Genomic DNA, 26,239 nt, shown 5'->3' with positions numbered 1-26,239 from the left:
TCCAGGGACGGGGGAGCCTGGTGCGCTGCCGTCTATGGGGTCGCACAGAGTCGGACACGACTGAAGTGACTTAGCAGTAGCAGTAGCAGTGCGCCATTATTGCTTTTAAACCTCACAAACACAGTTTCATTGGTACTATTATTATCCCCATTTGACAGAATAAGAAACTGAGGCTCAGTGCAGCTCAGTGACTTGCACAAGATCCGGCAACCAGTACGTGGCAAAGCCAGGATTCTAGTTTAGGCTATTTGACAACAGAGGCCTCGTTCTTGACCATGGGGCAAACACTATCTGTTCTACAGATGGGGAAACTGCCCCAGGACAGAGCATTAAGTTGTGCCCATGGAATCGAACCCACTGCGTAGGGCACACAGCACTCTTTTTCTTCCTCTTCTTGGGCCCCGGGGTGCCACTGTGAGGTGGAAGGCGGAGGAGGAGAAGAGGAAGCCCTTTCCCATAAGGTACAGAGAGTCGCGTAGGATGCGCTAACTCCGGACCTAATTGACAGATCCCGCGGCACCATGGCAACGGCGCGGGCCGCAGAACGGAAGTGCGTCACCCTATGGGAGGGCTAGATCTGCGATGGCAACCAATGGGAGCGCCACATCCGCGTTCGCCCCGCCTAGAAGGAGGGGCCGAACCCTTTTTTCTGCCTTCGTCGTCGTCTGTGTGGACTGCGCTTGGGCACTGTGGTGCGTAATTTGGGCGTCCGGGCGGAAGGCTGAAGGGAAAAGAAAACGGCCGCCTCGAAAGGCGAGGGGCGGGCAGCAGGTGCGGTCAGGCCCCGGGGTCGGTTCCGTGGTGTGGCACAGTGTGTCGCCGGGGTCCGGGGGCCTGGGGCCTCTCAGTTCCTGGTGGGGAAACTGAGGCCCCGAGAGGGGCAGGCTGGAAGCTAGGCCCTTACACGGAGACAGACGTTTTAAAGTCGTAATATTAGGTGAAGAAATACTTTTAAATCAGAATATTAGTTGTAAAATCGAAATACAAAATTGACTAATCTGAATAAGTACGGCCTTCCACTGACCATGCTTTCAGTCTTGACAGCCTCTGTGCTTCCCTACTATTTTGGGTACAGAACGTCTTACCTTGTAGGAGTGCGCAGCTCCTTATTTCAAAGCCCTGAGGCTACATGTGTTGAGAATCCCGAGTTTCTCGAGTTTTCCAAAGGTAATGTGCATGCATTCTAGGTCCTGTCATATCTTCAGCAGGGTCTTGAGCAGTGTCTTGTAATCAGATACTTTTTTCACAGCTAAGTATATGCATATGTACACATATATATAGGAACAACAACCCTAAATAACCTCACCTTAGGTTAGATCAGGTTTTCAAACTTAAAAGAGTTGATTTTGAGAGTGTGTTCGATTTGAGAATTGCTGAGAAGGGACCTGGATGATAAATTTTCTTGTTCACTCATATTTCTTGAATATTTGAACTGAGGGTGTCAGAATTCCTAACTCTGCTTTTGTATGGTCACTCCCTGTCTCCATTACTAATTCTGTTGCCTTCTTCCCTCTCAGCCTCAGGTTCCTCATCTGTAAAATAGGATCATGCTTTCTTCATAAGATTCTGACAAGGATGAAATGAGACTGCACATGAAGCTTTACACTGTGTCTGCCACTTGGCACAGATGGTTATGTTTGAGATTTTCTTATTCCACAAACTTTTCTATTTATAAATTACTTGGGTAGGTAATACATATCCATGGTTAACCCCTGCCCCCTTCATAGAGGCAACTGACTTCTGTGCACAAACAAGCCTATTTTTCACCCTCTCTTCCCTCGCCTGCTTTTCCCCCAGATTATAGCACTGTATACTGTTCTGTACCTCTTCCTTATTAGCATTAATTTTGGCTCTTCCTTAACATACTTATATCATTTTCTTTTTTTTTTATTAAGATAGTAACACAGAACTATAAGTTTGAAGAACAAAAGTACAATGACCATCCACCACCTAGTTAAGAAATAGAACATTATCATTTTCTCAAAGCCTACATTGAATTCTTTTCTTCCCTCCCGGAAGATAACCACTGCCCTGAATATTGTGTTATCATTCCCTTGTTCTTCTTTGTAGTTTTTAGTGTTATCTCATGAATGCAATGTACGGATTTGCTAGTTTTTAGATTTTATATAAATGGGATCCAGATATATATTTTGTGTGACTTGATTCTTGCACATAATGTTACGTCTAAGAGATGCATCCATATTGCCATGAGTAGCTCTACTTCATTGCTGCTTTGAATTCCATGGTATGTTTATAAATGCCTTTATGTAGATATTCTTGAGTTGAAACTGTTGCCAGATTTTTGTTGTTACAGCATGCTACTTTTACCTTAGGAAGTTTATAAACGTACTTCCTGAGGTAAATGTGAAAGTTTCTGTAAGGCATATACCTAAGAGTGGTTTTGTGGGGATATCAGATTTGCTAATGTTATCAAATAAACATCTGAAGTAATTATAAGGGCTTATACTCTACCAGCAATTGATGCAAGTTTCAGCTTCAACCGTTCTTAAGAATGTATGCCTGTCTGGTGATGGATAAGACATTAGTCACTGTGGTTTAACACTTATTTGCCTGGTGAGAGATTGAACATTTCTTATCTTAATTTATTAATCACTTGTGCATTCTCTTCATAAAATTTTCTATGTTCATTTTTCTCTTCCAGTTGTCTTCCTCTTACTGATTTGTAAGAGTTTTTTTTTTTTTTTCTTTTTAATCTCATTATGGATCTTTTGTGGTTTAAATGTGTTTCAAATATCTTCTAGTTTGAGCTTGTCTTCTGTTTCTGACTCCTCTGCTTTCTGTTTTTGGTGAGCAAAGTTCTTAATTTTAACAAAGTCGATTTATCAGTGTATTGTATGGTTTGTTTTTTTCATATCTTTTAAAGAAGTCCTTTCCTACCTTTGGGTCCTAAAGATAAACTCCTGTGTTGTCTAAAAGTTTTATAATGTTCCTTTCTTATGACCTTAACCCTCAAGAATTGATTTTTGTGGGTACTGTGAAATAAGGATCTAATTTTATTTTTATTTTGTTCATGTATGTATAATGGGCTGTCCTGGCATCTTTCATTGAAAAGTGCTTTTCCCTGAAGTTCCATTTCTGCAGCATGTCAAGTATCCATATATATACCCTTTTCTATTCCTTAGTTGTCTGTTCTATTCCATTGGCCTTGTTTGTCCATTTCTGTACTATTATCACAACTTTGTTATTATTATCATACTTTATTCATTAGTCTAGCTGTATATTAAGTCTTGGTACCTGGTATGACTAGTCCTCCAGGAATGTCTTTGCCGTTTTGTGTTTACATTTTCCATATACATTTTAGAATCATCTTGTCAAATCACACACAGTCATGCCCACCAAGCCTGTTAGGATTTTGATTGGAATTGTTTTGATTCAGTTACATTGGATCAATTTGAATTTTAAAGTGACTGCTTTTAACTTTTCATCCTTAAGTGTTCTGTGTGCTGTGGTTTTTGTAGATATCATTTAGTAAAGGAAGTTTCCTTTTATGCCAAGTCTGTTAAAAGAGTTTCTATATGAATGAATGTTGAATTTTATCAGCTATTATTTTCTGCATCTATTAGGATGATTGTGAGCTTTTTCTTCTTTATTCTATTAATATGATTGTTGATGTTGTTTAGTTGCTAGGTCATGTCCAGCTCTTTTGCGACCCCATGAACTGCCAGGCTCCTCTCTCTATGGGATTTCCCAGGCAGGAGTGCTGGAGTGGGTTGCCGTTTCCTTCTCTGGGGGATCTTCCCAGTCCAGGTCGCTCACATTGATTTTCTCCCCTGACCCCTCCAGCTGTATTGAGATATTATTGACAGATGCCATTTGATTGACTTTCAGTGTTAAACCCTTCCTTGATCACAACCTGTCGTTCTTTTTGCATTGCGGGATTCGGTTTGTTAATTTTTTTGCTTAGGCCTACTGCATCTGTGCTCATGAAAAATATTGAACTTTCCACGTTACTTTCTTCTGACGTCTTTGGTAGGTTTCCGTGCCCAACTTATGTCGCCCTTATCAGATGCTTTGGGGGCAGCTTGTTCTTTTTCCGGCTCTGTGATAGTTTGTGTAACATTTGAAATTATTTGTTTCTAGAATACTTGGTGGAACTTCTTGATAAGTCCATTGGGACCTGAAGTTTTCTTTGTGGGAAGATAAATTTCCCATAAAATGTCTATAATGGTTATAAAATTGTTTACGTTTTAAAATAATCTTTAGTTTTGAATGAGTTCCTATGACTATATACACATTTAAAATTCAGGTTATTTTAATTTGTCTATAATATCTTTTTAAAACGTTTGTGTCTGCATTTGGTTTCCCTTTTTCATTCCAAATGTTATTTATTTATAAATTTTCTCTCTCTTCTTGAAAAATCTTGTCAGAGGTTTGTCACTTAATTCTTTTTTTCAAAGAATTAATTTTAGTTCTGTTGACCTTTTCAGATATGTACTTATTTTCTATTTCATTAATTTCTGGTCTTTGTTTTTTTCATTCCTTAACTTTCTTTGTATTTAATTTGCTGTTATTATTTTTATAGCTTCTTGATATGGGTGTCTAACTGACTAATTTTCATGCCCTCCTCTCTCAAGTATATATAAAAATTTAAGGCTATTAATTTCTTTCTTCTGTTTTAGTTTCCTTCTACCAGTTTCTGTGTGTAATATTTTGTTATTTTCAGTTCAAAATATTTTCTAATTTCCATTAATAATTCCTCTTTAATAATGGCTTATTTAGGAGTATGTTTCTTAAATTCTAAACAACTTTTCTAGTTTTCAGTGATTGAGAGGGCTATGTTAAAATCTTCCACTGTAGTTATGGATTTATATGTTTATTTTTGTAGGTCTGATTATTTCTGCCTTAACTGTTTGGAGGCTCTGTTACTAGGTGCTTAAACATTTAAAATTGTTAGAGCTTCTTTGGAACCGAACCTTTGTATCATTTTATGGGGACCATCTTTATCTCTAGTAATAATTTCTGCCCTAAAGTCTATTTTGTGTCATATTAATATTTGGTTAGTTGGCAGAGTGTGTATTTTCCTATCCTTTTACTGTAAATTTTTTGGCATTCTTATGTTTTAGAAGTAACTTCTATGTCATATAGCTAGGTTTTATTCATTATTCAATTTGGCAAGTTTTTGATCTGATTTAACAGCCTGGCTGCATCATCTATTTAAAGACCCTTAATTTGGAGAACCTGAGTTTCCCTAGTCTCTAGGATAAAAGTCCACAGAATATTCTGTTCTTGTCCCTGGAACAACCACTGACAATTAAGGGTGTACTCAGTACTAAAACGGACTTCCCAGGTGGCTCAGTGGTAAAGAATCCACCTGTCAATGCAGGAGACGTGGGTTCGATCCCTGGTTGGAAAGATCCCCTGGAGTAGGAAATGGTAACCCACTCCAGTATTTTGCCTGGGAGATCTCGTGGACAGAGGAGCCTGACGTGCTACTGTCCATGGGGTCGCAAAGAGTCAGACATGGCTGAGCAACTGAGCATGCACACACAGTACCTAAAAATTGAATGAATGAATGAGATATCCTATCCCAATGATAGGAAATACACTTGGCCGCACTTGAGCACTGGCTGGAGCTGAGTCAACCCCAGAGAAGAGAAGGGTCAGAGTTTGAAGATCAGGTCTGTGGTGTCTGAATGTTTGCGTGGACTGTTAACACCCGAACCAGTGATTCTGGAAGGAGGAGGACTGCAGGGAGGAAAAGGGTTGAGGAAGGAAAAGGTGGGTCCAGTTTAGGATTGGTTGAGCTTGAGATGCTGGTGAGATATACTCGAGGGTAGCTAGCAGGTAGGCAGAGGGGCTGGTCATGAGATAGTGTGTCTTCCTAGTTCTGAGGCTCAGCCAATGATGCCTTTAGAAAGAATAGTAACCTTTTTGCATATCTCCTGGTGCTAGTTCTTGACAAACCCTTGGTAGTCATATTTCATTTAAACTTCATCGTATGTGTTAAAGATAGTATTATCCCCATTTTATAGATGAAAAGACTGAGGTTAAGCATATTAGCTAAGCCTGTGTTTATTCTGTGTTATATTTCTCTAAGGTAATAGTGACTTTCTGATAAGATCATGGCATCACGGGAAGTGGATGTTAAAACCTCAAGATTCCAAGCCCCTCTGCAGTCAGAACTTCCAGAAAAGACCTGGAGATCTGCATTTGTAGTACACGAGTTGGGTGATTCTTAAGATCAGGAGAGTCTGGCACACACTGGTCTCGGAGCCCTTTGTCTAGTTCTAAACCCCAGGTCTTACCCCTGCACCGCACCACCTCTCTGTGGCAGAAGCAGGCCTTTAGATCAGACTTGTGCTTTTTCTTAAATCAAGGCTCCTTTTATCAGCTCTGATCTTTGTGGTTTGTGGAAAGATAGCGTCTTAGTAGAGAGCAAGGAGATTTTCAAAACACCCTGCAGTCCTAGCACAACAGTTGTTTTATCAGTGGTGTGGGAGAGGAGAGGGAAACCAGCCCTTATTGTTTCCTCACAGCTCTCTAAGCAGTGAATGTTATTCTAATTTTATAGTGAGAAATGGGACCTCAGCTAAATTTATCCCAAACCATAGACCTGGTGGGAGGTTGAGCCAACTTTCAGACTCGGAATTGTCTACTAGTAAAAATAGCTAACTTTTTTTTTTTTTTTACAAGCATTTAGACTGTTACCCCCAGGCTCCTATATGTATTTTTTTTAAATTGAGGTATAGTTGTTATACAATATTTAAGTTTCAGGGGTACAACAGAGTGATTCACAATTTTTAAAGGTTATACTCCATTTATAGCTGTCCCAGGTTGTTATGTTCTTTGTTTGTTTTTCCTCATAGTAATTCTAAGGAGCATGTTTCTGTCCTTTTCACTTAACAGATCAGAAACTGAAGTGCGTAGAGGGTCCATTTCCCTATTTCACACACCTCTGTGGTGGAGCAACCTGTGAAACCTGGCGTTCTGGCTGCTTCCAGAGTCCATTATTTTCACCAGTTGTTGTTTAGTTGCTAAGTTGTGTCCGACTCTTTTGTGACTCTATAGACTGTAGCCTGTGAGGCTCCTCTGTCCATGGGATTTCCCAGGCAAAAACACTAGAGGTGGGTTCCATTTCTTCCTCCAGGGGATCTTCCCAATCCAGGGACTGAACCCACGTCTCCTGCATTGTCAGGCAGGTTCTTTACCACTGAGTCACCAGGGAAGCTCAAGCTTCTTACCTCTGCACAGTACTAATGTGCCTTGTCCCTGACTTGTGTCCTTTTCATCTTTGTACTAATCAGCGTGATGAACTTGATTCTAGAAACTATCACAAACTTGTAGATTGGAACACAGCATGGAGCATCACTTCTGGTGTGCTTGGACATGACTGGATTTCCTTTGCTTCCTTTTTTAGTTCCTCCATCCATGCAGGGCAACACGAGGAGAACGGGCATCATGACCGATGTCCACCGGCGATTTCTGCAGCTGCTGATGACTCACGGTGTGCTGGAAGAGTGCGACGTCAAGCGCTTGCAGAAGCACTGCTATAAGGTCCATGACTGTGAGTACCCTGCCCTGCTCCCAGGCTGCTCTGCCGCCGTGTGATCAGGGGCTAGTGACACTGGGGTGACACCGCGCACCCAGTCCACCGGTGCTCCCGACCTGGGCGTTCAGGTCTCTCACTGTCGCACACCAGCCCATCTTGCTCATCTTCAACTCTTGATGTTTTTTAAAAGTAAATGTGACGCTTAGCCCAGTGGCTAAGAATCTGGACTCTGATGGCTGGATAGTTATGGTTCACACTAAAGCTCTAGGGCCTTCTCTAGTCCGAGTTTCTTTACTTCTAAAATGAGGATTTTTATCTGTACTTGGCACCCGGGGTGGCTCAAAGGCTTAAGAGACATGATATGAGCTAAACACCTGGCATGGAAGGTGCTCACTTGGCTATTGACGTAAGAGGGCAGCTTCGCACAGCAGTGGAGGGCACAGCCTTAGACTTGGCCCAGCTGGTAAAGCTCATCCCTGCCTTGTGCCAGCTGTGGGCATTGGCAGCGTCTTCTCAGTGGGTTGTTGGGAGAAGCGAAGATAACACACGTGGAGCACTTAGAGACTGGAGGGCTCAGGAGAAGCAAGAGGGTCCACTTGGACAGATCAGTGAAATCCACATTCGTAGATCTTGCTCAGCTGAATGTCAGTGTGGGTAGATCTCATTGAGTGAAAAAGTTGGTAAATTATACCTATTGTACAATGTCATTGTGCTAAGTATTTTGTAAAACGTAACGATCTTTACTGTTCGTGAATACATACGTCTGTGTGTAGAAATCTAAAAGTGGACTCTTAAAGGATGTGGGGTGCGCTGTGCGGTGCTTGTCTTTGGGGAGAGGAGGAGGGGGATCATTTTGTCATTAGAAATCAGTGGACACATCATTGTCTGTTTTGTTCTTTGAAAAAGAAAAAGACTTGAAGTAAATGTGGCATTATTAGGATAGTGTAGTCGTTGTCCTGATTAACAGGAATAAGTGTTTTTTTATTGTATGTTTTTGTCTTTCTGTAGTTTTGTGAGTTTTTTTGGCTGTATCAGACCTTAGTTGTGGCATGAAGGCGCTTCCTTGTGTCACGCAGGATCTTTCATTGCGATGCGCGGACTCTAGTTACGGTGTGTGAGCTCAGTAGTTGCAACATGCAGGCGTAGTTGCAACATGCAGGCATAGTTGCAACATTCAGGCGTAGTTGCTCTACGGCTTGTGGGATCTTAGTTCTGCGAACAGGGATTGAACCCATGCCCCCTCCTCCACTCCTGCATTGCAAGGCAGATTCTTAACCACTGGACCACTGGGGAAGGCCCTCTTTTGGTATTTTTAATTTTCAAAAGAAGTAGTGAGCTAAGCCAAGAGGGCTGGGGTAAGGTATGAGCGGGGCACTGGGGACACTGGTCAAGGGACCTGAGACCAGTTGCCTCGTTAGAGAACTGCAGTCTGGTGTGACGGAGGCAGAAGCCAGGTCCCCAGGAGCTGAGGGGGGAAGAGCAGTAAGGGGAGACGGTGAGTACAGAGCAGTGTCCTTTCCGATGTGCAGGAGGAGGTGGACAGAAGAGGGTGGCGTTTAGAGAGGAGGCAGGTTTGAAGTGGCTGGTCCGCTGATGTGTTCATGGGAAATTTTGGGAGCTGGATGGTGCACGGCAACAAGTTAAAAGCTTGGCGGGGCCCTCAATAAGGAATCCCTTTAAACTCCCCTTGATCCTTTGTGTCCAAACTTAATTGACATATGAACCGTGGGAAACTTTGGGCAAGAACATATGCTCTGTGGGAAGAGAATGTGTTCTTGTGGTGTGTAGGTTTACAGGTTATGAAGAGCCCATAATTGTACTCCATAGTCATGGGTTTTTTTGTTTGTTTGTTTTTGTTTTTTAACTCTGTGGACATTGCAGACCTTCTGGAAGGATTTGAAGCAAGACAGTGACATAGTTACTGCTGTGCTTAAGACTTTCCTCCTGGTGAAAATATATCTGCTCTGATTGCCTGTACTGTGGTGGATCGGGGTCTTTGGTGAGAGCCTCAACCCTCTCCAATATTCTTGCCTGGAAAATCCCATGGGCAGGGGAGCCTGGCCAGCTGCAGTCCACGGGGTTGCAAAGAGATGACTGAGTGACTCATACTTTCACTTTTCGCTTTTCCTTTATAGAAATGGAATATTACACCTGTCAAGCTACCTTCTCTTGCTCTTTAAAAAATACAGCAGGACTTTAACCCTGGCCATCAGTGTCCTCCAGCGATAGGCAGTCATGTTTCTCTTAATCTTACTTACATGACAGTTCCTTCTCTCTTTTGGTTTCTTACCTAAGTTCTGACCTTGAGCTTTATTGTTGATGGGGAAGTTTCAGAGCTGACTGTAAGGAGCTGTATGATGCCTCAGTACTAAGAATGAAAGTGTTTTTGCCTTTATCTGACCTTTAAAGTTGTCATGACCTAATTTAGGAAAGTCCTGTAAAATGTGTCTAGGAATTGATTTATTCCTCACATTTCATGTACCGTTTCTGTTCATCAAGATCTGGTTATGGCTAGGATAGTCAGGATAGAACTGTAGATGTTTTCTCCCATCCTTTGTTAAAAAAAAAGGAGAGAGAGAAAAAAGCTTGTTTTTAAGTGTCAGTGTTATTTGAGAGATTAATATCCCCAAGGGATGATAAAAAGAAATCATCTAAAATTAAGTAAAAGCTTAGAAGACCAAGATTATTAATCTGCTATGGTTTGAAGAGATTCCTAGGAAATTCCCCATTTACCAACTAGAAAAATGTTTAGGTCCTCAGAGAAGGACGAAGCAAAGAAGTCGTTGAAACTGCAAGTTATTCTCCTTGCAGTTTCCCGCAGCGTTCATCCCTTTTATCAAAACACTTCCTAATTTGGGCTCCCCTGTTACTGTCATTAGGGGAAGACCAGCTCCCCACATCTCTTGGCTAGTAAAGACTTTTCTTTTGACATCCTGGTATGAAGCCTTGGCCCTTCTTCCTGGCACTGGAGCACCTTCGATTTTGGCCCAGGGCCTGTGTGCAAGCATGTGGCCATCCGGCAACACTTCCTGAGACTCCCTGGTAGGCCGGGCCTCTGGGCAAGGGCTGATGACACAGAGATAAACTTTACTCTGGGTTTTGTGAGTCATGTACACACAATCAGACAAGTCCAGTGTAAGCCCCCTTGATGGGCGTGGGTACAGGAGGCCTGTGGAGTGCTGGTGAAGATGTGTGCTGGAGGATTTCCCCTTTTGACCAGGTTAGAGCAACAGGGACTCTTTACTTTCCTGACTGAAACAATTGAAAAATGGACAAAATACTTGCAACCCTGAACTTTGGTCAGTGAAGGACAGTGATCTCTTGAGAGGTGAGCAGTGAGGGTTTTTTTCCATCTTGACACCAAATATTCGTTGTTGTTTTTTTTTTTCCCCCCAACACTACCTTCCCAGTTCTGTACATACCAACCAGGTGTCCAAGAACTCAGTTCAGTTCTGACACAATGTATCTGGAGTTAGGTGTCAGATCCCACCAGTGAGGGAAGGACTTAGTCCCATGAGATTGCACCTACTTCCTGTGCCAGTTGCAAGTCCTGGGCCACCCATTCTTCTGACTGACCGACTGTAAATCAAGGGTTCTTATGACACCCTCCTCAGGTTCAATACCTTGGTAGAATCGGTCTTAAAACTTAAAAAAACATGTTACTTGCCTTTGCTGGTTTATTATTTGTCTGACTGTATCCCCAGGGACTGTAGCCCACTAGGCTCCTCTGTCCATGGGATTCTCCAGACAAGAATACTGGAGTGGGTTGCCATTTCCTCCTCCAGGGGATCTTCCCAGTGTAGAGATTGAACCCACATCTCCTGTGTCTCCTGCACTGCAGGTGGATTCTTTACCCACTGCACCATTGGGGAAGCTTTTTAAGTTTATTGTAAAGGACACAACTCAAGAATAGTTGTACAGATAAGACGCAAAGCCAGGCTCTGGCAGGCAGGGGTGGTTTAGAACCTCTATGCCCTCTCTGGGTGCTCCACCCTCCTAGGGCCTTGATGTGTTCACCGTCAGAGAAGCTCTCCAGATCTCAACATTTAGGGATTTTTTAGTGCAGTTTTTATCACATAGGTGTGATTGATCAAATCATTGGCTGATGGTGATTAGCTCAATTTCTGCTCCCCAGATTTGTGGGATGAGGCTGAAAGTTCCAAGCATCAAATCAAGGCTTGTTCTTTCTGCAAGCGGCCCTCATCCTGACGTTAGAGACCTGCCAAGAGTCATCTCATCAGAACAGAAGACCTGCCTGTCACCTTGTCACTTGGGAAATTCCAAGTGTTTTAGGAACTGTGTACCAGGAACCAGGGACAGTGACCAAGGATCTTCTTACACCACAGGGAAAAGGGGGGTGAGCACGACAGTTGCCTCCACTCACTGCCGTGAGAGCGTCTTCAGGCCGTGGCACGGGGGGAGCCAGGCAGAGCCAGACAGACTCTCTGAGCTGAGGAGATGGAGCTGAGAGTTCAGGAGACGAAAGCAGCTAGGGTTTGCAGGACAGGGTCCTGGAGAAGAGAGGTGCATGGAGAGAAGGGTAGAGATCTGTAGAGTACCTCTGCACTCCTGTCAAGGGTCGAGCTGGGAACTGATCAGCAAGGGAACTCTCTGAAGCTAAGGAAAGAAACACTTGAGAAAAAGCATTAGGGAAGCAGTGTGGGATTTTCACATGGGGCTGGGAATAGTGCCTGTTCCAGGCCCAGATGGCTTCCCTGGTAAATTCTATCAGACATTCAGGGAAGAAGTAATACCAGTTCTACCTTAGCTCCTCCAGAAAATTGAAGAGAACACTTCCCAACTCATTCTATAAGAGTTGCATTATCCTGATACTAAAACCAGATAGGTACTGCAAGGAGAGAAAACTAAAGACCAAGATCCCTCCTGAATTTAGATGCTAAAATTCTTTTTATCTATTTATTTTTGGCCGTACTGGGTCTTTGTTGCTGTGTGTGGGCTTTTGCTACTTGTGGTCCATGGGTTTCTCATTGCCGTGGCTTCTCTGGTTGCGGAGCATGGGCTCCAGGGCACGTGGGCTCAGTAGTTGTGCGTGGGCTCAGTAGTTGTGGCTTAGTTGCCCTGAGGCTTGTGGGATCTTAGTTCCCAGACCAGGGATCGAACCCATGTCCCCTGACTTGGCAGGCGGATTCTTAACTAGACCACCAGGGAAATCCCTGTAGGTGTTAAAATTCTAAACACAATTTTTGCCAGTTTCAGCAATATATAAAAAGGATGATATAAAATGACCAAGTAGGGTTTACCCCAAGAATGCAAGGGGTAAGCACTTGAAAATCAGTCAGTGTAGTAATTCACCATATTAGCACACTAAAAAAGCAAAACCATAAGATCATCTCAATAGGTGCAGAAGAAGCATTTGACAAAATCCAGTTATCTACCCTGGCATGATGAAGCAGGAGTCTCTTACAGAAAACCAATGAGATCCTCCTGAGCAGGGTGTAAGCAAGATAAACAGGATCTCAGGGCTTAGAGCAGGAGAGAGGAATCAACAACTGTCTGCACAGAGCTGAAAAATCTAAAGTCTATTGTGATTGAAAAAAAAAAAACCCTCAACAAATAAATAGGAAAGGAAGGGAACTTCCTTAACCCGATAAAGGGGATCTATGTAAAATGACAGGTGATATACTTAATTGTAAGAGACTGAATACTTTCCCCTTGATTTCAGGAGCAAGACAGGAATGTCTGTTCTCATCATTTCTGTTCATCATTGTACTAGAGGTTCTAGCCCGTGCACTCAGGCAAGGAAAAATAAAATAAAGGCATCCACATTGGAAAGGAAGAAGTAAAATTGTCTATTCACAGACGTGCTCATCTGAGTCTTACAAAATCGGATGGAGTCTTTGAAAAAGCTACCAGAACTGATAAGTGGATCTAGTAAAGTTGCAGGTTGCAAGATCAGTATACAAAAAATCATTTGCATTTTTTATGTGTTAGCAGTGAATCATCAGAAACTGAAAAAAATTTTTAAAAGCCCCAAATTTATATAGCATCAAAATATGAAATACTTAGGAATAAATCTGACAGAAATTTGTAAGGAGCCCTGTAGACTGGAAATCCCAGAATACTGCTGAGACAAATTTAAAAAGAGATAAATAGATGGAGAGACACACCATGTTCATGGGCTGGAAAACTCAGTATTGCTAAGATACCAGTTTTCCTCAAAATGATATGTGTTAATAAATTCAACTTAATATCACTCAGATTGAAATGATTTGGTGGCATTTCAGGGGGCTTCAGGGAACTCTGATCCTTGATGTTGCAGCACAGAAAGAATCCAGTGAGAGGCAAAGTGATAGGTAAGAAGTGATTTATGAGAATAGGATGCTTGTGAGGCTTACAGATGGGCCAGCAAGAGGGTGGCATGTGCCAAGAACTTAGTGGGCTACAGTTTTATAATCACAGGAGAGGTGGGAAGGAGTTGAAAGACCACCTTCTTCCTCATTCTTGAGTAGATATCATGCTTCCCTTATCAGCTCCTCCAGGTTGGGCAGGGGAGTTTTTCTTGTTGCTACATGGTCAAGCTGGGACTTGTCATGGCACAGTGGAAATGAGCAAAAAGGTAGTAACATATGCTAAAAATTGTAGTCATTTCAGGTTTTAGTATACTGTCACTTTTTTCTTAGACTTTTATTTTTGGTGCAAGCAGAGGGGTGCTTAGGAGTCATTAGCTCACTGGGCAGGATGCGGGTCTCGCGCCACCACTGTTGTAGTCTTATTGCTGTAGGGTGTGTCTCATGCTCCTGCTGCATGGTTTTGTTGCTAAGCAAGCCTTCTTGGTTTTGTGGTTAAGCAAACCTGCTTTCTTGAGTGATCGTTAACTTTCGGGGGTCTCCCATACTTTTTGCTTTACTTACAGTCCTCTGAAAAGTGAAAGTCACTCAGTCGTGTCTGAATCTAGCCTGGTAGACTGTAGCCTACCAGGCTCCTCTGTCCATCGAATTCTCTAGGCAATAATAGTGGAGTGGGTGGGTAGCTGTTCCCTTCTCCAGGAGATCTTACCAACCCAGGGATGGAACCCAGGTTTCCCACATTGCAGGCGGATTCTTTACGTCTGAGCCACCAGGGAAGCCCTACAGTCCCCAAGTGGGATTAACTGTTTAATTATCTACTTTTTCCCTTCACTCTGTCCCTATCAGAATTCCAGCAGGGTCTTTTTTTTTTTTTTCATAGAAATTGAAAAGCTGATTCCAAAATTCACATGGAAATCCAAAGAACCAGAAAGAGCAAAAACTGTTTTGAAGAAGACAATCAAACTTAGAGGATTAATACTGATTAATTATCTGATTAGGTTAATTAGGTCAATTAAGATGACCTGATTTTAAGACATTATATAACTAGACAGTGTGGTATTGGCATAAAGAAAGATCTACAGGTCAGTGGAATAGACTAGAGACAGCTGATTTTTGACAGACATGCAAAGGCAACTCAGGGAAAATAGTCTTTTCAAAAAACAATGCTGAAATAATTAGATATCCATATTCAAAAAAGTGAACCTGAGCCAACTTTGCACTGTATATAAATGTTAAGATGAATCACATACCTAAACATAAAACCTAAAACTATCACACTTCTAGAAGAAAATATAGGAAGAAACCTTCATGACCTTGGATTAGGCAAAGATTTCTTGGATATGATCCATAAGAGAACGAATTATTAATTGCACTTCAAAATTTTAAAATTCTGCTCTTTGAAATATACTTACTGCTTAGAGAATGAAAAGACAAGCCAAATACTGAGAGAAAATATTTGCATATCACATATCTGATAAAAGGTTGTATCCAGAATATATAGAGGACTCTCAAAACTCAACAATTAGAAAACATACAACCCAATTAAAAAAGGGACAAAAGACTTGAACAGACACTTCACCAAAGAAGTTCTGTGGATGGTAGACGAGCACATGAAAAGATGCTTATCCTTTCCTTAGACCTTAGGGAAATGCAAACTAAGACCACAGTGAGGGACCACTAAATGCCTATCAGAATATATGTGGTTTACAAGACTGTGTATCGCCTGTTGGCAAGACAGTGGAAGAACTGGAGCACTCACCTCCTCTTGGGTATAAGATGCTATCGCCATCTTGAAAAACAGTGCAGCAGTTTCATGACAGCTATTTCTCTCTCATGTGTTTGTTTTTAGGCTTGAGAAATGAAGATACGTGTCCACACAGAGGCTCACGCCTAAGTCTTCAGCGTAGGCTTACTTGTAATGGCCCCAAAATGAAAAAAACTAACTGTCCCATCGACAGGTGAACTGGTAGATGGACTGTGGTGTTATCCATCTGATGGTGGGTGCTACTTAGCATTAAAAAAGGACCAACCATTGCTATGTGCTACATTATGAATGAATCTCAACATGGTCATGCCCAGTGGGGAAGCCAAGCAAAGGAGAGTATATATTGTATGAATCCATATATACACAGTTCTGGACAGTGCATACTTAGCTGTAGTGAGAGAAAGGAGTTCAGCGGTCTCCTGGGGATATGGCACAGGGGAGGGTAGTGAGGAGTGGGAGAGGGATTGCACACAGACACGAGGAGACTTTTAAGTGGTGATGGATATGCTTAGTATCTTGATTGTCGTGGTGGTTTCAAGGGTGTAACATGTATCATAACTTACTAAATTGTGCCCTTTAAAATTGCAGGTGAATTATATCTGAACAAAGCTGTTTAAAAAAAAAATCTGCATTTAAACCAGCTTTGCTCCTTGGTAGCTGTGTAACCTTGATGATGTCACTCAACCCCAGAGCTGTATGAATGGAACATATGGCATGTGATCTGTGGCCTGTCAGTGCCGTGTAGGGAAGTCAACAGGTTTCTACAATGCAGCTCATTCTCTTGGTCTCTTAAGGCCCTGTGTCATCACTGTGGGACTCAATGAAAATAGATGCAGCATTCAGGAGAAGTATTCTTTCTGCTTACCTGGACAGGCCCCCTCCTCAAAGTGAGGAGGCCCCCTCCTCAAAATGACTCCCAAGACAGTTGGTGTTCAGTTTCTTAAAAACAAAACAGGCATGGAAACCTGAATTTTGAACCCTTTGTAAGAGGCCCAGGAGCCTTTGGGAAGTAGGTGTTTCTTCCTGATGATGTTGTCAGGAAATGGTGTTGCCCCCCTTGGGGGATTGGGGGGGCCCCGAACCTGAACCTGACTCTTGGATGGAATGTGTGTCATCGATCATGTGGCTTTAAGGGCAGAAGCGAAGTGTCGCCAGGTCCACAGTTTCACGGTAACAAGTCTCTCAACGTCACTTGCCTTGTTAAACTCTGGGGGCGGATCTTTCTGGTTTTGTGTGGTTGAACGTGTTGGGTTTTAGGGAATCATTGGGTGCAGCCTCTTGTCTTACAGAGCAGGAAGTAGAAACGCCTGGAGTGTGGATTGCTGTGCGGCCCCTTCTCACACAGTGGCTCTGGGCTTCCCCCTCCACTGCCCCGTGCTGCCTTCCACATTAGCGCCAGATTCACAGGGGAACTGCCTTGCTTGAAGCTCCCAGTCTTGCTTTTTAAATTCATTTTTTATTTTGAAGTAGTTCCAAACTCACAGGAGAGTTGTAAGAACTTCCCCTACCCTAAATCATCTGAGAGTAGGTTACCAGTTTGAAATTCTGTTACCCCTGCATTCTTTAGCATGTGTTTCCTTCTAGCAAAGACATTCTGTGTGACCATTAAAACCCAAACATTAACATTGATCATCACTACCATCTGGTCCATAGATCCCATTGGAGTTTCTTGAGTTGTCCCAATATTGTCTTTTTTAGCAAAGGAGCCACCCCAGTGTCACATGTTACATTTAGCTGTCATATACAGTTTGTCGAAAGGACAAATTAGGTAGAATGTCTAAAATCTTTGATTAAAAAATTGACACATTATTTCAGTGAGTAGAATAAGCAATAGGATGTTCAGGCAAAAAACTAGTGAGCTGAAATGCATGTACCAAAAACAGGTTAGGGGACACTGTCAGAGGAACGTTGGGAGTGATGGATATTTTCTGTGTTTGTCTAACCTCTCCTCCTAGCTTTGTTTTTCTCATGTGGGTTTACATGGCCATTTCTGTACTCAGGGCTCCGGCTCATGGTGTGTGGCCTGTGTTAATGGCGAGGCAGTGATGCTGCCCACCTTTCCGCTGAGTATTCCCTCCTGTGTCCGCAGTCACATTTAAACGCACCTTCTCTTTCCATGGAGGACTTAGCGATGATCAGATGCTGGCTCCAGATAAGTTTTCCTCCTGCTTTTAATGATCTCATTGCACATTCCCCTCCTTTTGCTGTGATCATAACCTTACTGATGTTAGCTGGCTTGCCTTTCCAGTTAATCAGGGGGTTACGCGTGTGCCCGTAACTGAAAAGTGGCATAAAATTAGCATGAAAAGTAACATCTCCAACGGGACTTAATGAATTTTCAAACATGGAATTTCAAAGCAGGCAGCTGTGATGTGTGCTCAGGCTGGAGCGTTTGGGTTCTGGAAGTTCTGCAGCCAGGAGGGAACGAATGCTGTGGCTTTCACATCTCTGGCTCTTGAAAGACTCACTGTGTCCAAGTCTGTGGGGTGAGGTGGGGGCAGGGTGGGCACGGTCTCTCCAAGGCCAGCGTGGATCTGCTGAGCTGGGACCTCTGTGTGCTCCATGCTCTCCTAAGCGTGGGCCTCGTTAGGTTCGGAATGTGTTTTGCATTGCATCCCCCCATGAAGGGCGGACTTGTGGGTGTGTGGGAGGACGGAGAGTGAGTTCTTCAGCAGGATCACCACACACGCCACTGGCAGGAACAAGGAAGCCTTTCCTTGAAGACGCGAGTTCAAATTGGGGACTTGGAAAAGTTTTTTGGTTTTTTGTTTTTTTCACTTTCTGTCTTTGCTTTCTGTTTTGTAAAGGAAATCTGATTTACTTCATGGAAAAGTTGTGAGGGTCACACAGGGAACTTAGGCAACGTGCCTGGCTCAGAGTACTTCCTGCTCCTTGCGGCCCCTTCCTTCCTGCACGTCCCTCCCCATAGCGTCTACTCTCAGATCCCGGGGCTGGGGGTGGGGAAGTGAGCCCCAGAAGGTCCGTGACGTTGGTCCTTAGTGCGATGGGAATTGCAATAGGAATTTGTAAGCTCAGTTTCTTTCTTTTTTCCCCTAAAATTATTTATTTTTGGCTGCGCTGGGTCCTCATTGCTGCACAGGCTTTCGCTAGTTGCGGCGGGCGGGGCTGCTCTTGGTTGCCGTGCACAGGCCTCTTTTGTTGCAGAGCATGGACTCTAGGGCACGTGGCCTTCAGTGGTGGTGACACATGGGCTCAGTAGTTTTCGGTTCCTGGGCTGTAGAGCACAGGCTCAGTAGTTGTGGTGCATGGGCTTAGCTAGTCTGTGGCGTGTGGGATCTTCCTGGACTAGGGATAGAACTCATGTCTCCTGCATTGGCAGGCAGATTGTTTACCACTGAGCCACCAGGGAAGCCCTCTATAAGCTTATTTTCTGATACAGGGGTTTTCTTAGAAAATCCACACAGTGTGGTCGTCATTTCCTCGTAGAAGGAGATGACGAGTGCAGGTGCCGAGGGCGGTGTGAGTGCCAGGGGAAGGCTAGCACAACCAAGTGGAGAGCGAGCAGGCACACGGGAGTGTGGCCGGGAGTGGTGGGAGTCACGGGTGGCTTCCAGGTGGTGGTGGTAGTGCCAGGATCTGGTCTCACCCCAGCTGCACGTGGAGGACGGGGCTAGATGGTGGGGACTCAGAGGAGGGCTGCAGTGAGCAGGACAGAAGTGGTCAGTCCTCTTCTGACAGCACCGCAGGCTTGCACGCCTTTCAGCCCCTTCTTAAGCCCTGCTGGGAATGGGCCACTGAGCCAGTTCCCACGTGTATGAGGTGTGGGCATAAGCAAAGACCACCCAGGTGAGAACAGGCAAGGGCTGTTTACTCAGAGCTTGCTCTCTCAAGGCACTTGTGTTTTGGAGATCTGATGGCAGGCAGAGGAGTGGGGAAGCTCCATGGTGGGGGAGAGGGAAGGCCTTGGCGGGCCCAATTGGAGGCTGCGGCTCGGGAAGCTGGAGGCGGGCTAACTAGAGGCAGGACAGCCTGTGATGGGTTTGGGGGAGCGTTCGTGACTTTCTCTGGTTGGGCCCAAAGCAGAAATCAGGGAAGCTGTCAGTTATTAATCAAGACTTGGTCATTCTACAGAGGTTACTGGTGGCTTCCTATGGGTGATAGGTTGGTTTCCTGGGCTGGTGGGTGCCAATTGTGGATCAGAGCCCTGTTTTTATACATGGTTATTGTCCATTGTACGTTCAGTCTATTAGATGAATGTGTGTGATACAGCCAATTCCTTTGAGTTGCTTCCTCTGAGAAACCACAGTTGCTTCTCTGGTGGACCTGGGACACCGTGGCCTCTGTAGTCTCCCTGTGTCTTTATGGCAGGGTTCCAGCCCAAACCACATTTTGAAAACTGGTGCTGTCATTGGGATCTAGTTTGCAAGTGTAGTTTTTACCCTATAGTAATTATAATTTTTAAAAACTGTTTTTTTAAAAACTTTTCTCACATGAGAAAAAAACAATTTTTCTAATAAAAATCTAAAAATTGGGCACATGCCTGGAGCAGAAGAGCCCTGCCTCTCTCAACGGGACGCTTGCTGTCCACTTCACCCTCTGTGCCCACTGCTAGCTTCCCGCCCGGCCTGCGTGGACATCTGGCTTGTCAGTCTCCACAGCTCTGCTCAGATGAGCTGAGGGAGAAGCTCGGGGATGCAGCTGAGCTGCTCGGTTCAGCAGGGGTGGCAGCCCAGCCCTGTAGAGCCTTTGTCAGCTCCTCAACCACTTGGGTGGTTGCGGGTGGGGGCTGCCACGCATCTCAGTGATGGGTGGACCGCTTGTTTTCAGAGGGCGAGATGGAAATGAGCTGCACATGAAGAGCGTCCGCAGTGAAGTTCTGCTGAAAGTGGTTGGGTTTCCTGGGATGACTCACTGTGTAATTTGGACTTTGCCCCACCTCAGCACCATCATGATGGGAGTCCTGTTGCTCTGTTGCCAGAAGTACTGAACAGTAGGCCTTGGCCAGGGGAACGGCTGACGAGTAGGCTTCCTGCACTCATATGGACAGTGGGCATCTGTCCCTGTTGCCGCTCCAGCAAAGTTCTCATGGGTTTTATGGCACTTAATGCCTGTGGCCGAGATGCTGGAACTGTGCCGAGGGCTATCAGGAAGGTTTTATGCCCTGTCATTTGAAGTAAGGCCCAAGAGTAGACTTCCTAACCGAAATGACCTCTTGATTTTGGGGAAAGAAAAAAAAAATGTCAATACCTGGAGACAAATCTCTCGCCAATAGATTTTTTAAAAGAGCCCATTATTAAAAGCCTGTTCCCTCTGCACCATCAGAGCCCTGAGCTAATCTCTGTTGTCACAGGACACTGTCATTTTTCCCTTGTTTCAGACTCCTGAGGGTTAATGGCACCAAGGTGTATTGTTGAGCACTGAAATATTTTTTAAACCTTTTATTATGGAAAAAGACAGATAAGGAGAGAGAATAATACAGTGTAGCCTCATGTACTCATCGCCCGGTTAAAACAATTCATGCCTAATCTTATTCTATCTGTGCTCCTAACTGCTCACCCCCAGTTCATTTTGACGTAGTTCTCAGACCTCATTGCATATTTGAGTAAGAATTTTTTCCTTTTTTTAAAAAATGAATGCTCAAGTCCTTTGGTCGCTGTGCCAGGCTGAAGGCCACATGTTTCTGGTCCAGACTTTGTCACCTGCCCTGTGATCTTGGTTAAGTCCTTAACCTCTCTGACCCTTGGTATTCTCTTTTGGAAAACAGACTCTACTGTATCCTCTTGGCAGTCGTTTGTGGGGGCCTTTTATGAGATCCTGAGGGAATGAAACTGTCGTAGGTGCTTTACAGATGGAGAGAACTCTTGTCTAGTCTGTCTGCCCCATGAAAGGCTGTCCACCTTTCATACCAGCTTTTCCCAGCACTCTTCGCTAGTTGCACCACGGAAGTGAGATTGTCAGCTCTCGTCTTCCGACTCACCCATCGCACTGTTGGTCAAGGGGACCATCTTCCCCGGGCAGTTAATACGAAAGCCCCAGGCTGGGACGTGACCCTTCGCACATCTCTGCGGCCCAGTGTGCCTGCCTGCTGGCCTCGCCCAGCCCCGGGGTCTGCTCCCCAGCCCGCTGTGCCCCAGCGCCCATGTCTGGCCTGGGCCTGGGCTGCCCCGTCCTCAGTGTGGCCACCAGATGAGAGGGATCCCATGGGGCAAGTTGGCCCATGCGTGATTCAGTCCCCTGGGGTCTTATTTTTTGCTGTTATTTCCTTTGCCTAAAATAGTATTTCCTCTGCCTAAAAATGTCCTATCCGTGGCGTCTAGTTTGGAACAAAACTGTTTGTTGCTCAGAAGTTAGGGCAGCAGACTTCCTGCTGCCCAAGCATGCAGTGAACCCTGGGCTCCCGTAGGCTTCTGGGAGCAGAGACTGATGAGTAAGAAGTCTGTTGGGTAAATTAAAATTTGTTTTTAAAGAAAAAGAGATAATGTATGCAGTGATGGCCAGAAAAAAGTCTCTCAGAAGGAACTGAACCAGCCCCTACTCCTCAGAGAAGCGTCCCGGTGGTTCTCTGCTGCCCCAGCCTGTCCGTTGCCCTGAGTCCCGTTTTTTAATTGCCCCTATGGGGAGGCACTTCCTGCTACAGAAAGAGCAATTCTGTTCTGTTCTGAGTCCTCTAGTTCAGTTCCTCCCATAGTTGTGACCTGGCCGAAGGGTCAGGGCTGGACCTCCTCTCTTGGCCGATGGATGAGATGTTGGCCGGGCCCAGCTCAGCGTGTATCCTTTGGGCATGGCCCTCTGACGTCCTTCCCAGGGCCTGCCTGCACACTCACTGTCTTTCTGTATTGGCCGCGTCTCCCTTTGTGACTCCAAGGCAAGTTCTAGAGGAATTAGATGTGACTTTGGTGGGGTCTGGGGTAGGGAATGTTCCCAGGGGACGCTTGCTCTGCTCCCCAGAGGCCCTGAGGGCTCTTCTTCGAGCCCGTGCTTGACTTGGGCTTCATTTCCGCTTGGAGGAGCTCGGGGCAAGTGCTTTAACTCTGGTATGTGAAGCTGATGATAGCAACTCACCTTACGGACTTGGTGTTCTTGCAGTGATGAGATGAGCCCTGCATTTACAGGCCCGTTGTTCCCAACCCAACAATAGGACTTCACCACAGCTCACAAGGTGTGGGCACACACGCTGTGCATACAGGGAGAGAGCACAGGGCGCCGGGGAGCTACAGACCCTTGCTTGGTCCAGCCATGCTGCCGAGCATGGGCATCCCACCTTGCTGACTGCCAGTCATTAGTGTGGAGGGACCCAGCCTCTGATCCAGAGCTACCCACAGAAACCTGATACACTGATACCTAAAGCCTGTCGTTTTTCCTTAGTTGATTCGGAATCTGAAGGGAAGAGCCATGTTATTTGTTAGTTTGCTAAAGTCCCTGGAAGTGGTAGAACCAAGACTAGAAAGAGTTGCTTCAGAATCACGTGATAAGCTCGGTGTCTCATGCCCGGTATCATGACCCTGGACTCATGGGATACTGGGGCCAAATGGATCATTAGACACTCATGTAGCCCAGACTTGCCAGCTGTAGCTTCTCTACTATGGGCTCCAGGGAGAGGGGCCAGAGCAGTGAAAAGTAGCTGCTTTGAAGGCTTGATTTTGGGAAGCGCCGATCTGTGTTACCTTGACCCTTAATGGGCACGTCAGGGATCTTGGTAGCAAGCAAGAGTTCCCAATTCTGGCTACCTTAGGAAGAAACGTGTGGGAGGCTGTTGGGAAGGGAGCACACAGGACTGGTAGAGGGCTCGTGGCCAGGCTGGGGATCGGGCACAGGGAGCCCACGGTTACCAGGCATGGGAAGCGCAGCAGCACCTCACGGTCACAGCCCCTCTCGCTCAGACTGAGAGGATGTTTGATAGGCTGCACACAGGTCCTGGGCCTACTGCTGGCTGACCTGGGACTTGACCGCACCCCCCCAGCTTCCTGCCCTCCGGTTCTCTGGTTGTGGGGTCTCTCCTCCCCCCAAAGTCACACATATGGCAGAAAAACTCCAGGAGTAGGGCAGCCAGCTCTGGTGCCTGGAACAAAGTGTGAGAGGGGAGGATGTGCTTGAGGACTCTGGGAGGACAAGGCAGAGCCCAGGACCCTTGTCTAGTGGGCAGGGCAGCGAGGGGCGGTTCTGGTATGCCTGAAAGGCGGAGCTTGGCTGGTTGGAGCGGGGGCGGTGGAGGAGAGAGGGTCGAGGGAAGGTTCCTAGATACCTGTGAGGCCGGCTCTGAGGCACCATGTGGCCTTCAGGGATCAGAGGAAGGGAGAGGCGGGCCTCAGGGCCCCCAGGGGGCAGAGTGGGCCTGGGCTGGCCCTCCAGCTGCTTTGGTTGCCCCCAAGAAGTCCAGTTGGGGAGGGGGTGCTGCTGAACAGGAGGAAAGCTTATTCCCAGGTAATGACATGGTACAGCGTGTCTGTGGGAACCACGTGCAGGTCAGCCGAGGTGAGGACTGTGGCCGAGCCCTGATGGACACTCGTACTCACGGAGGGCGGGGTGAGTGGAGTGCACGGTGAGTGGAGTGCACAGGAGCCCCTGAGCAGGAGCTGGGCTGCTGTAAGAAGGACAGCGATAGGAAGTGGGTTTTTTTTCCCTTAGATGAAAATATTTTGAAAACATTCATGTTTCTGCAAAGTGAGGCTGGACAACGAACCAGAGGCGGTGGGCGAAGGGAAGCGCAGGGCGGCTATTAGCTCATCTCTGCAGACAGGCTTTCTGGAAAGTCCGAGGCAGCAGAAGGCTTTTGATCCGCCCCCAGAGTACATTTTTCTGAATGGCACCCAGGAGAGGCCTTTTCAGTGGAAAAAGTGAATTCTCACTTTCAGAGGAGGTGGGACTTGCCGCTGTGTCACTTGGGGTAGATGGGGTAGCTCCTGTCCATCAGCGGAAGGTGGGTCTTGGTGCCTGGGCCTCCTCTCCCCACAGCCGAGTTTTTCTGGGTGGAGGAGTCCACGGTGGAGGTGCTCTGCGTGGTGTGGGAGAGGAGGAGAGCACCAGAGCAGCTTTTGGAAAAAAAGTGTCCTGTGAGTTGGCTTTCGTAACTAGTGAGAAGGAGGGCTCTTGCTCAGAGGCTCAGAGGCACAGAGGCAGGAAATGTGAGCGTGTCTCACTCCTGTGATCACAGTTTTACATCATCTGTGGGCACATCATCACACTACTGTTAAAATTTTTGCCACGTCCATGTACCATGTTTATTAATATGATTTTTTTCTTTCAGTTACTTTTTTTTTAACTTAAGCAACTTAAACCAAGGAAGGTTAGACCCCGCTGTGATGTGCACCTTGGTATTTCTGTCCGGGCCTCCCGGGCCTCCTCAGCTGTGCCTGACACAGCTGCTGCCTTTACATTGGCCATGACCTCCACTGCCACCAGAGTGACCTTTTGTTTTTCTAGACTTCCGTAGTAGTTAGCAATTCAAAGAGCTTACACTTACCTCTCTCTGTAAGAAGCCAGATATCAAGTGCCCTGGGATGACCCCCGGCTCACCTTAGTTCCCTTCCTAGCAGTGGCCTTGGTCATCAGTGTGGTAGATAACCTTCCTGCCCTTTTTGCCTGCAGCATTTTGTTTCGTTGGTTTTATTATTGCTTTATTCATAGATGTTATATTGTCTGTTTTACTGCTTTTTTTTTTTTTCCCCCTTAGAGTAATTATTTTTCTAAGGCACAAATTTTTTGAAATTTGTTATTTTAGTAAGTGAAAATGGTAATACATACTCTGGGTTTAAAAGTCTCACAGGGACTTCCCTAGTGGTCCAGTGATTAAAACCCTGCGCTTCTGTTGCCAAGGGCATAGGTTTGATCCCTGGTTAGGGAACTGAGATCCCGCATGCAGTGAGATGAGACCAAAAAAAAAAAAACAAAAACAAAAGAAATGTCTCTCAGTTCAGCAGGGTGATTCCAGGACACAAGGCTGACCATGTCCCTCCTGTGATCCCAGCTCTGAAAGGCTCCCGTGGCCCCCAGGAGGACGGGCACACACCTCTGTACCCTCCAGCCCACGGGGCCCTGGGCCGTCTGGCTCCCACTTTCCACTGCAGCCTCCGCAGCCCTCTCGGCTGTCCGTCCTTCCCCTGCCAGTCTGCTCTCCATCCTCCCCGCCCCTGCAGTGCTCCCCAGGCTCTGTCCCGGGCTGGTGGACTGATGACCCTGGAGAAGGGTGCTGGCTTCCTTGTACATCTCTGGGCAGCACCTCCTGCCATCAGGGGCAGCAGGAGGCGGCTGGCACTCAGGTCAGGGGCTCCCAGTGAACCCTGGGCAAGTCTGCCCCCCTCTACAGGCAGGATGGGTTCGTAACTGTGTGAAAAGTGCTCAAATCAGGGCCTTCCCTGGGATGGGTGCTCGATGTGAGCAGCTGTTCCTGCCATGGGGTTGTTCTTCACTGTTGCAGCCCTGGGCCATGACACAGGGCCTGTGTGTCAGTGTTCAGTCTGGGCTTATGTATTGACTGAAAGGAGGAAGGACAGAGGTGGACGTGATCCCTGTGTGAGGCGGGACAGAGGCTCTGTGGAGGAGTTGGGTTGTGATGCCCACTGCACCGTGGTGCTGGGTGGGGACGGTGACTAGGCAGCGGGGAACTAGGGGTGGGGTGGGGGGGTGAGGAGGCCGGGGCTGCCACCCGAGACAGGAAGACCTTGGCGGGCTTTCCGCCTCACAGCGCCGTCTGTTTGA

General features: G+C 45.9%; 1 protein-coding gene across 7 annotated transcripts in view; it reads left to right on the top strand.

Moving 5' to 3' along the window:
* Positions 1–623: 623 nt before the first annotated feature.
* NSMCE1 (NSE1 homolog, SMC5-SMC6 complex component) overlaps positions 624–26,239 on the top strand; it is a 34,672-nt gene continuing 9,056 nt past the window's right edge. For 2 of the 7 annotated variants that reach the window (XM_040258215.1, XM_040258249.1), the window contains exons 1-2: positions 624–692; positions 7,379–7,525. In XM_040258215.1, coding sequence (XP_040114149.1) covers positions 7,390–7,525 — 136 coding nt within the window. In that variant the 5' untranslated portion in view covers positions 624–692; positions 7,379–7,389. Of the gene's footprint in view, positions 938–1,044; positions 1,168–1,521; positions 1,685–7,378; positions 7,526–15,086; positions 18,610–26,239 lie in introns of those variants that run through there. The other 5 variants (XM_040258234.1, XM_040258223.1, XM_040258229.1 and 2 more) reach the window with 5 other exon arrangements.

The sequence above is a fragment of the Oryx dammah genome, unplaced genomic scaffold (genome assembly GCF_014754425.2).
Source record: "Oryx dammah isolate SB20612 unplaced genomic scaffold, SCBI_Odam_1.1 HiC_scaffold_2, whole genome shotgun sequence".
NCBI classification, from domain to species: Eukaryota; Metazoa; Chordata; class Mammalia; order Artiodactyla; family Bovidae; genus Oryx; species Oryx dammah.
Note: the sequence above shows the minus strand (reverse complement) of the source record. Positions and strands in the feature narration are given on the sequence as shown.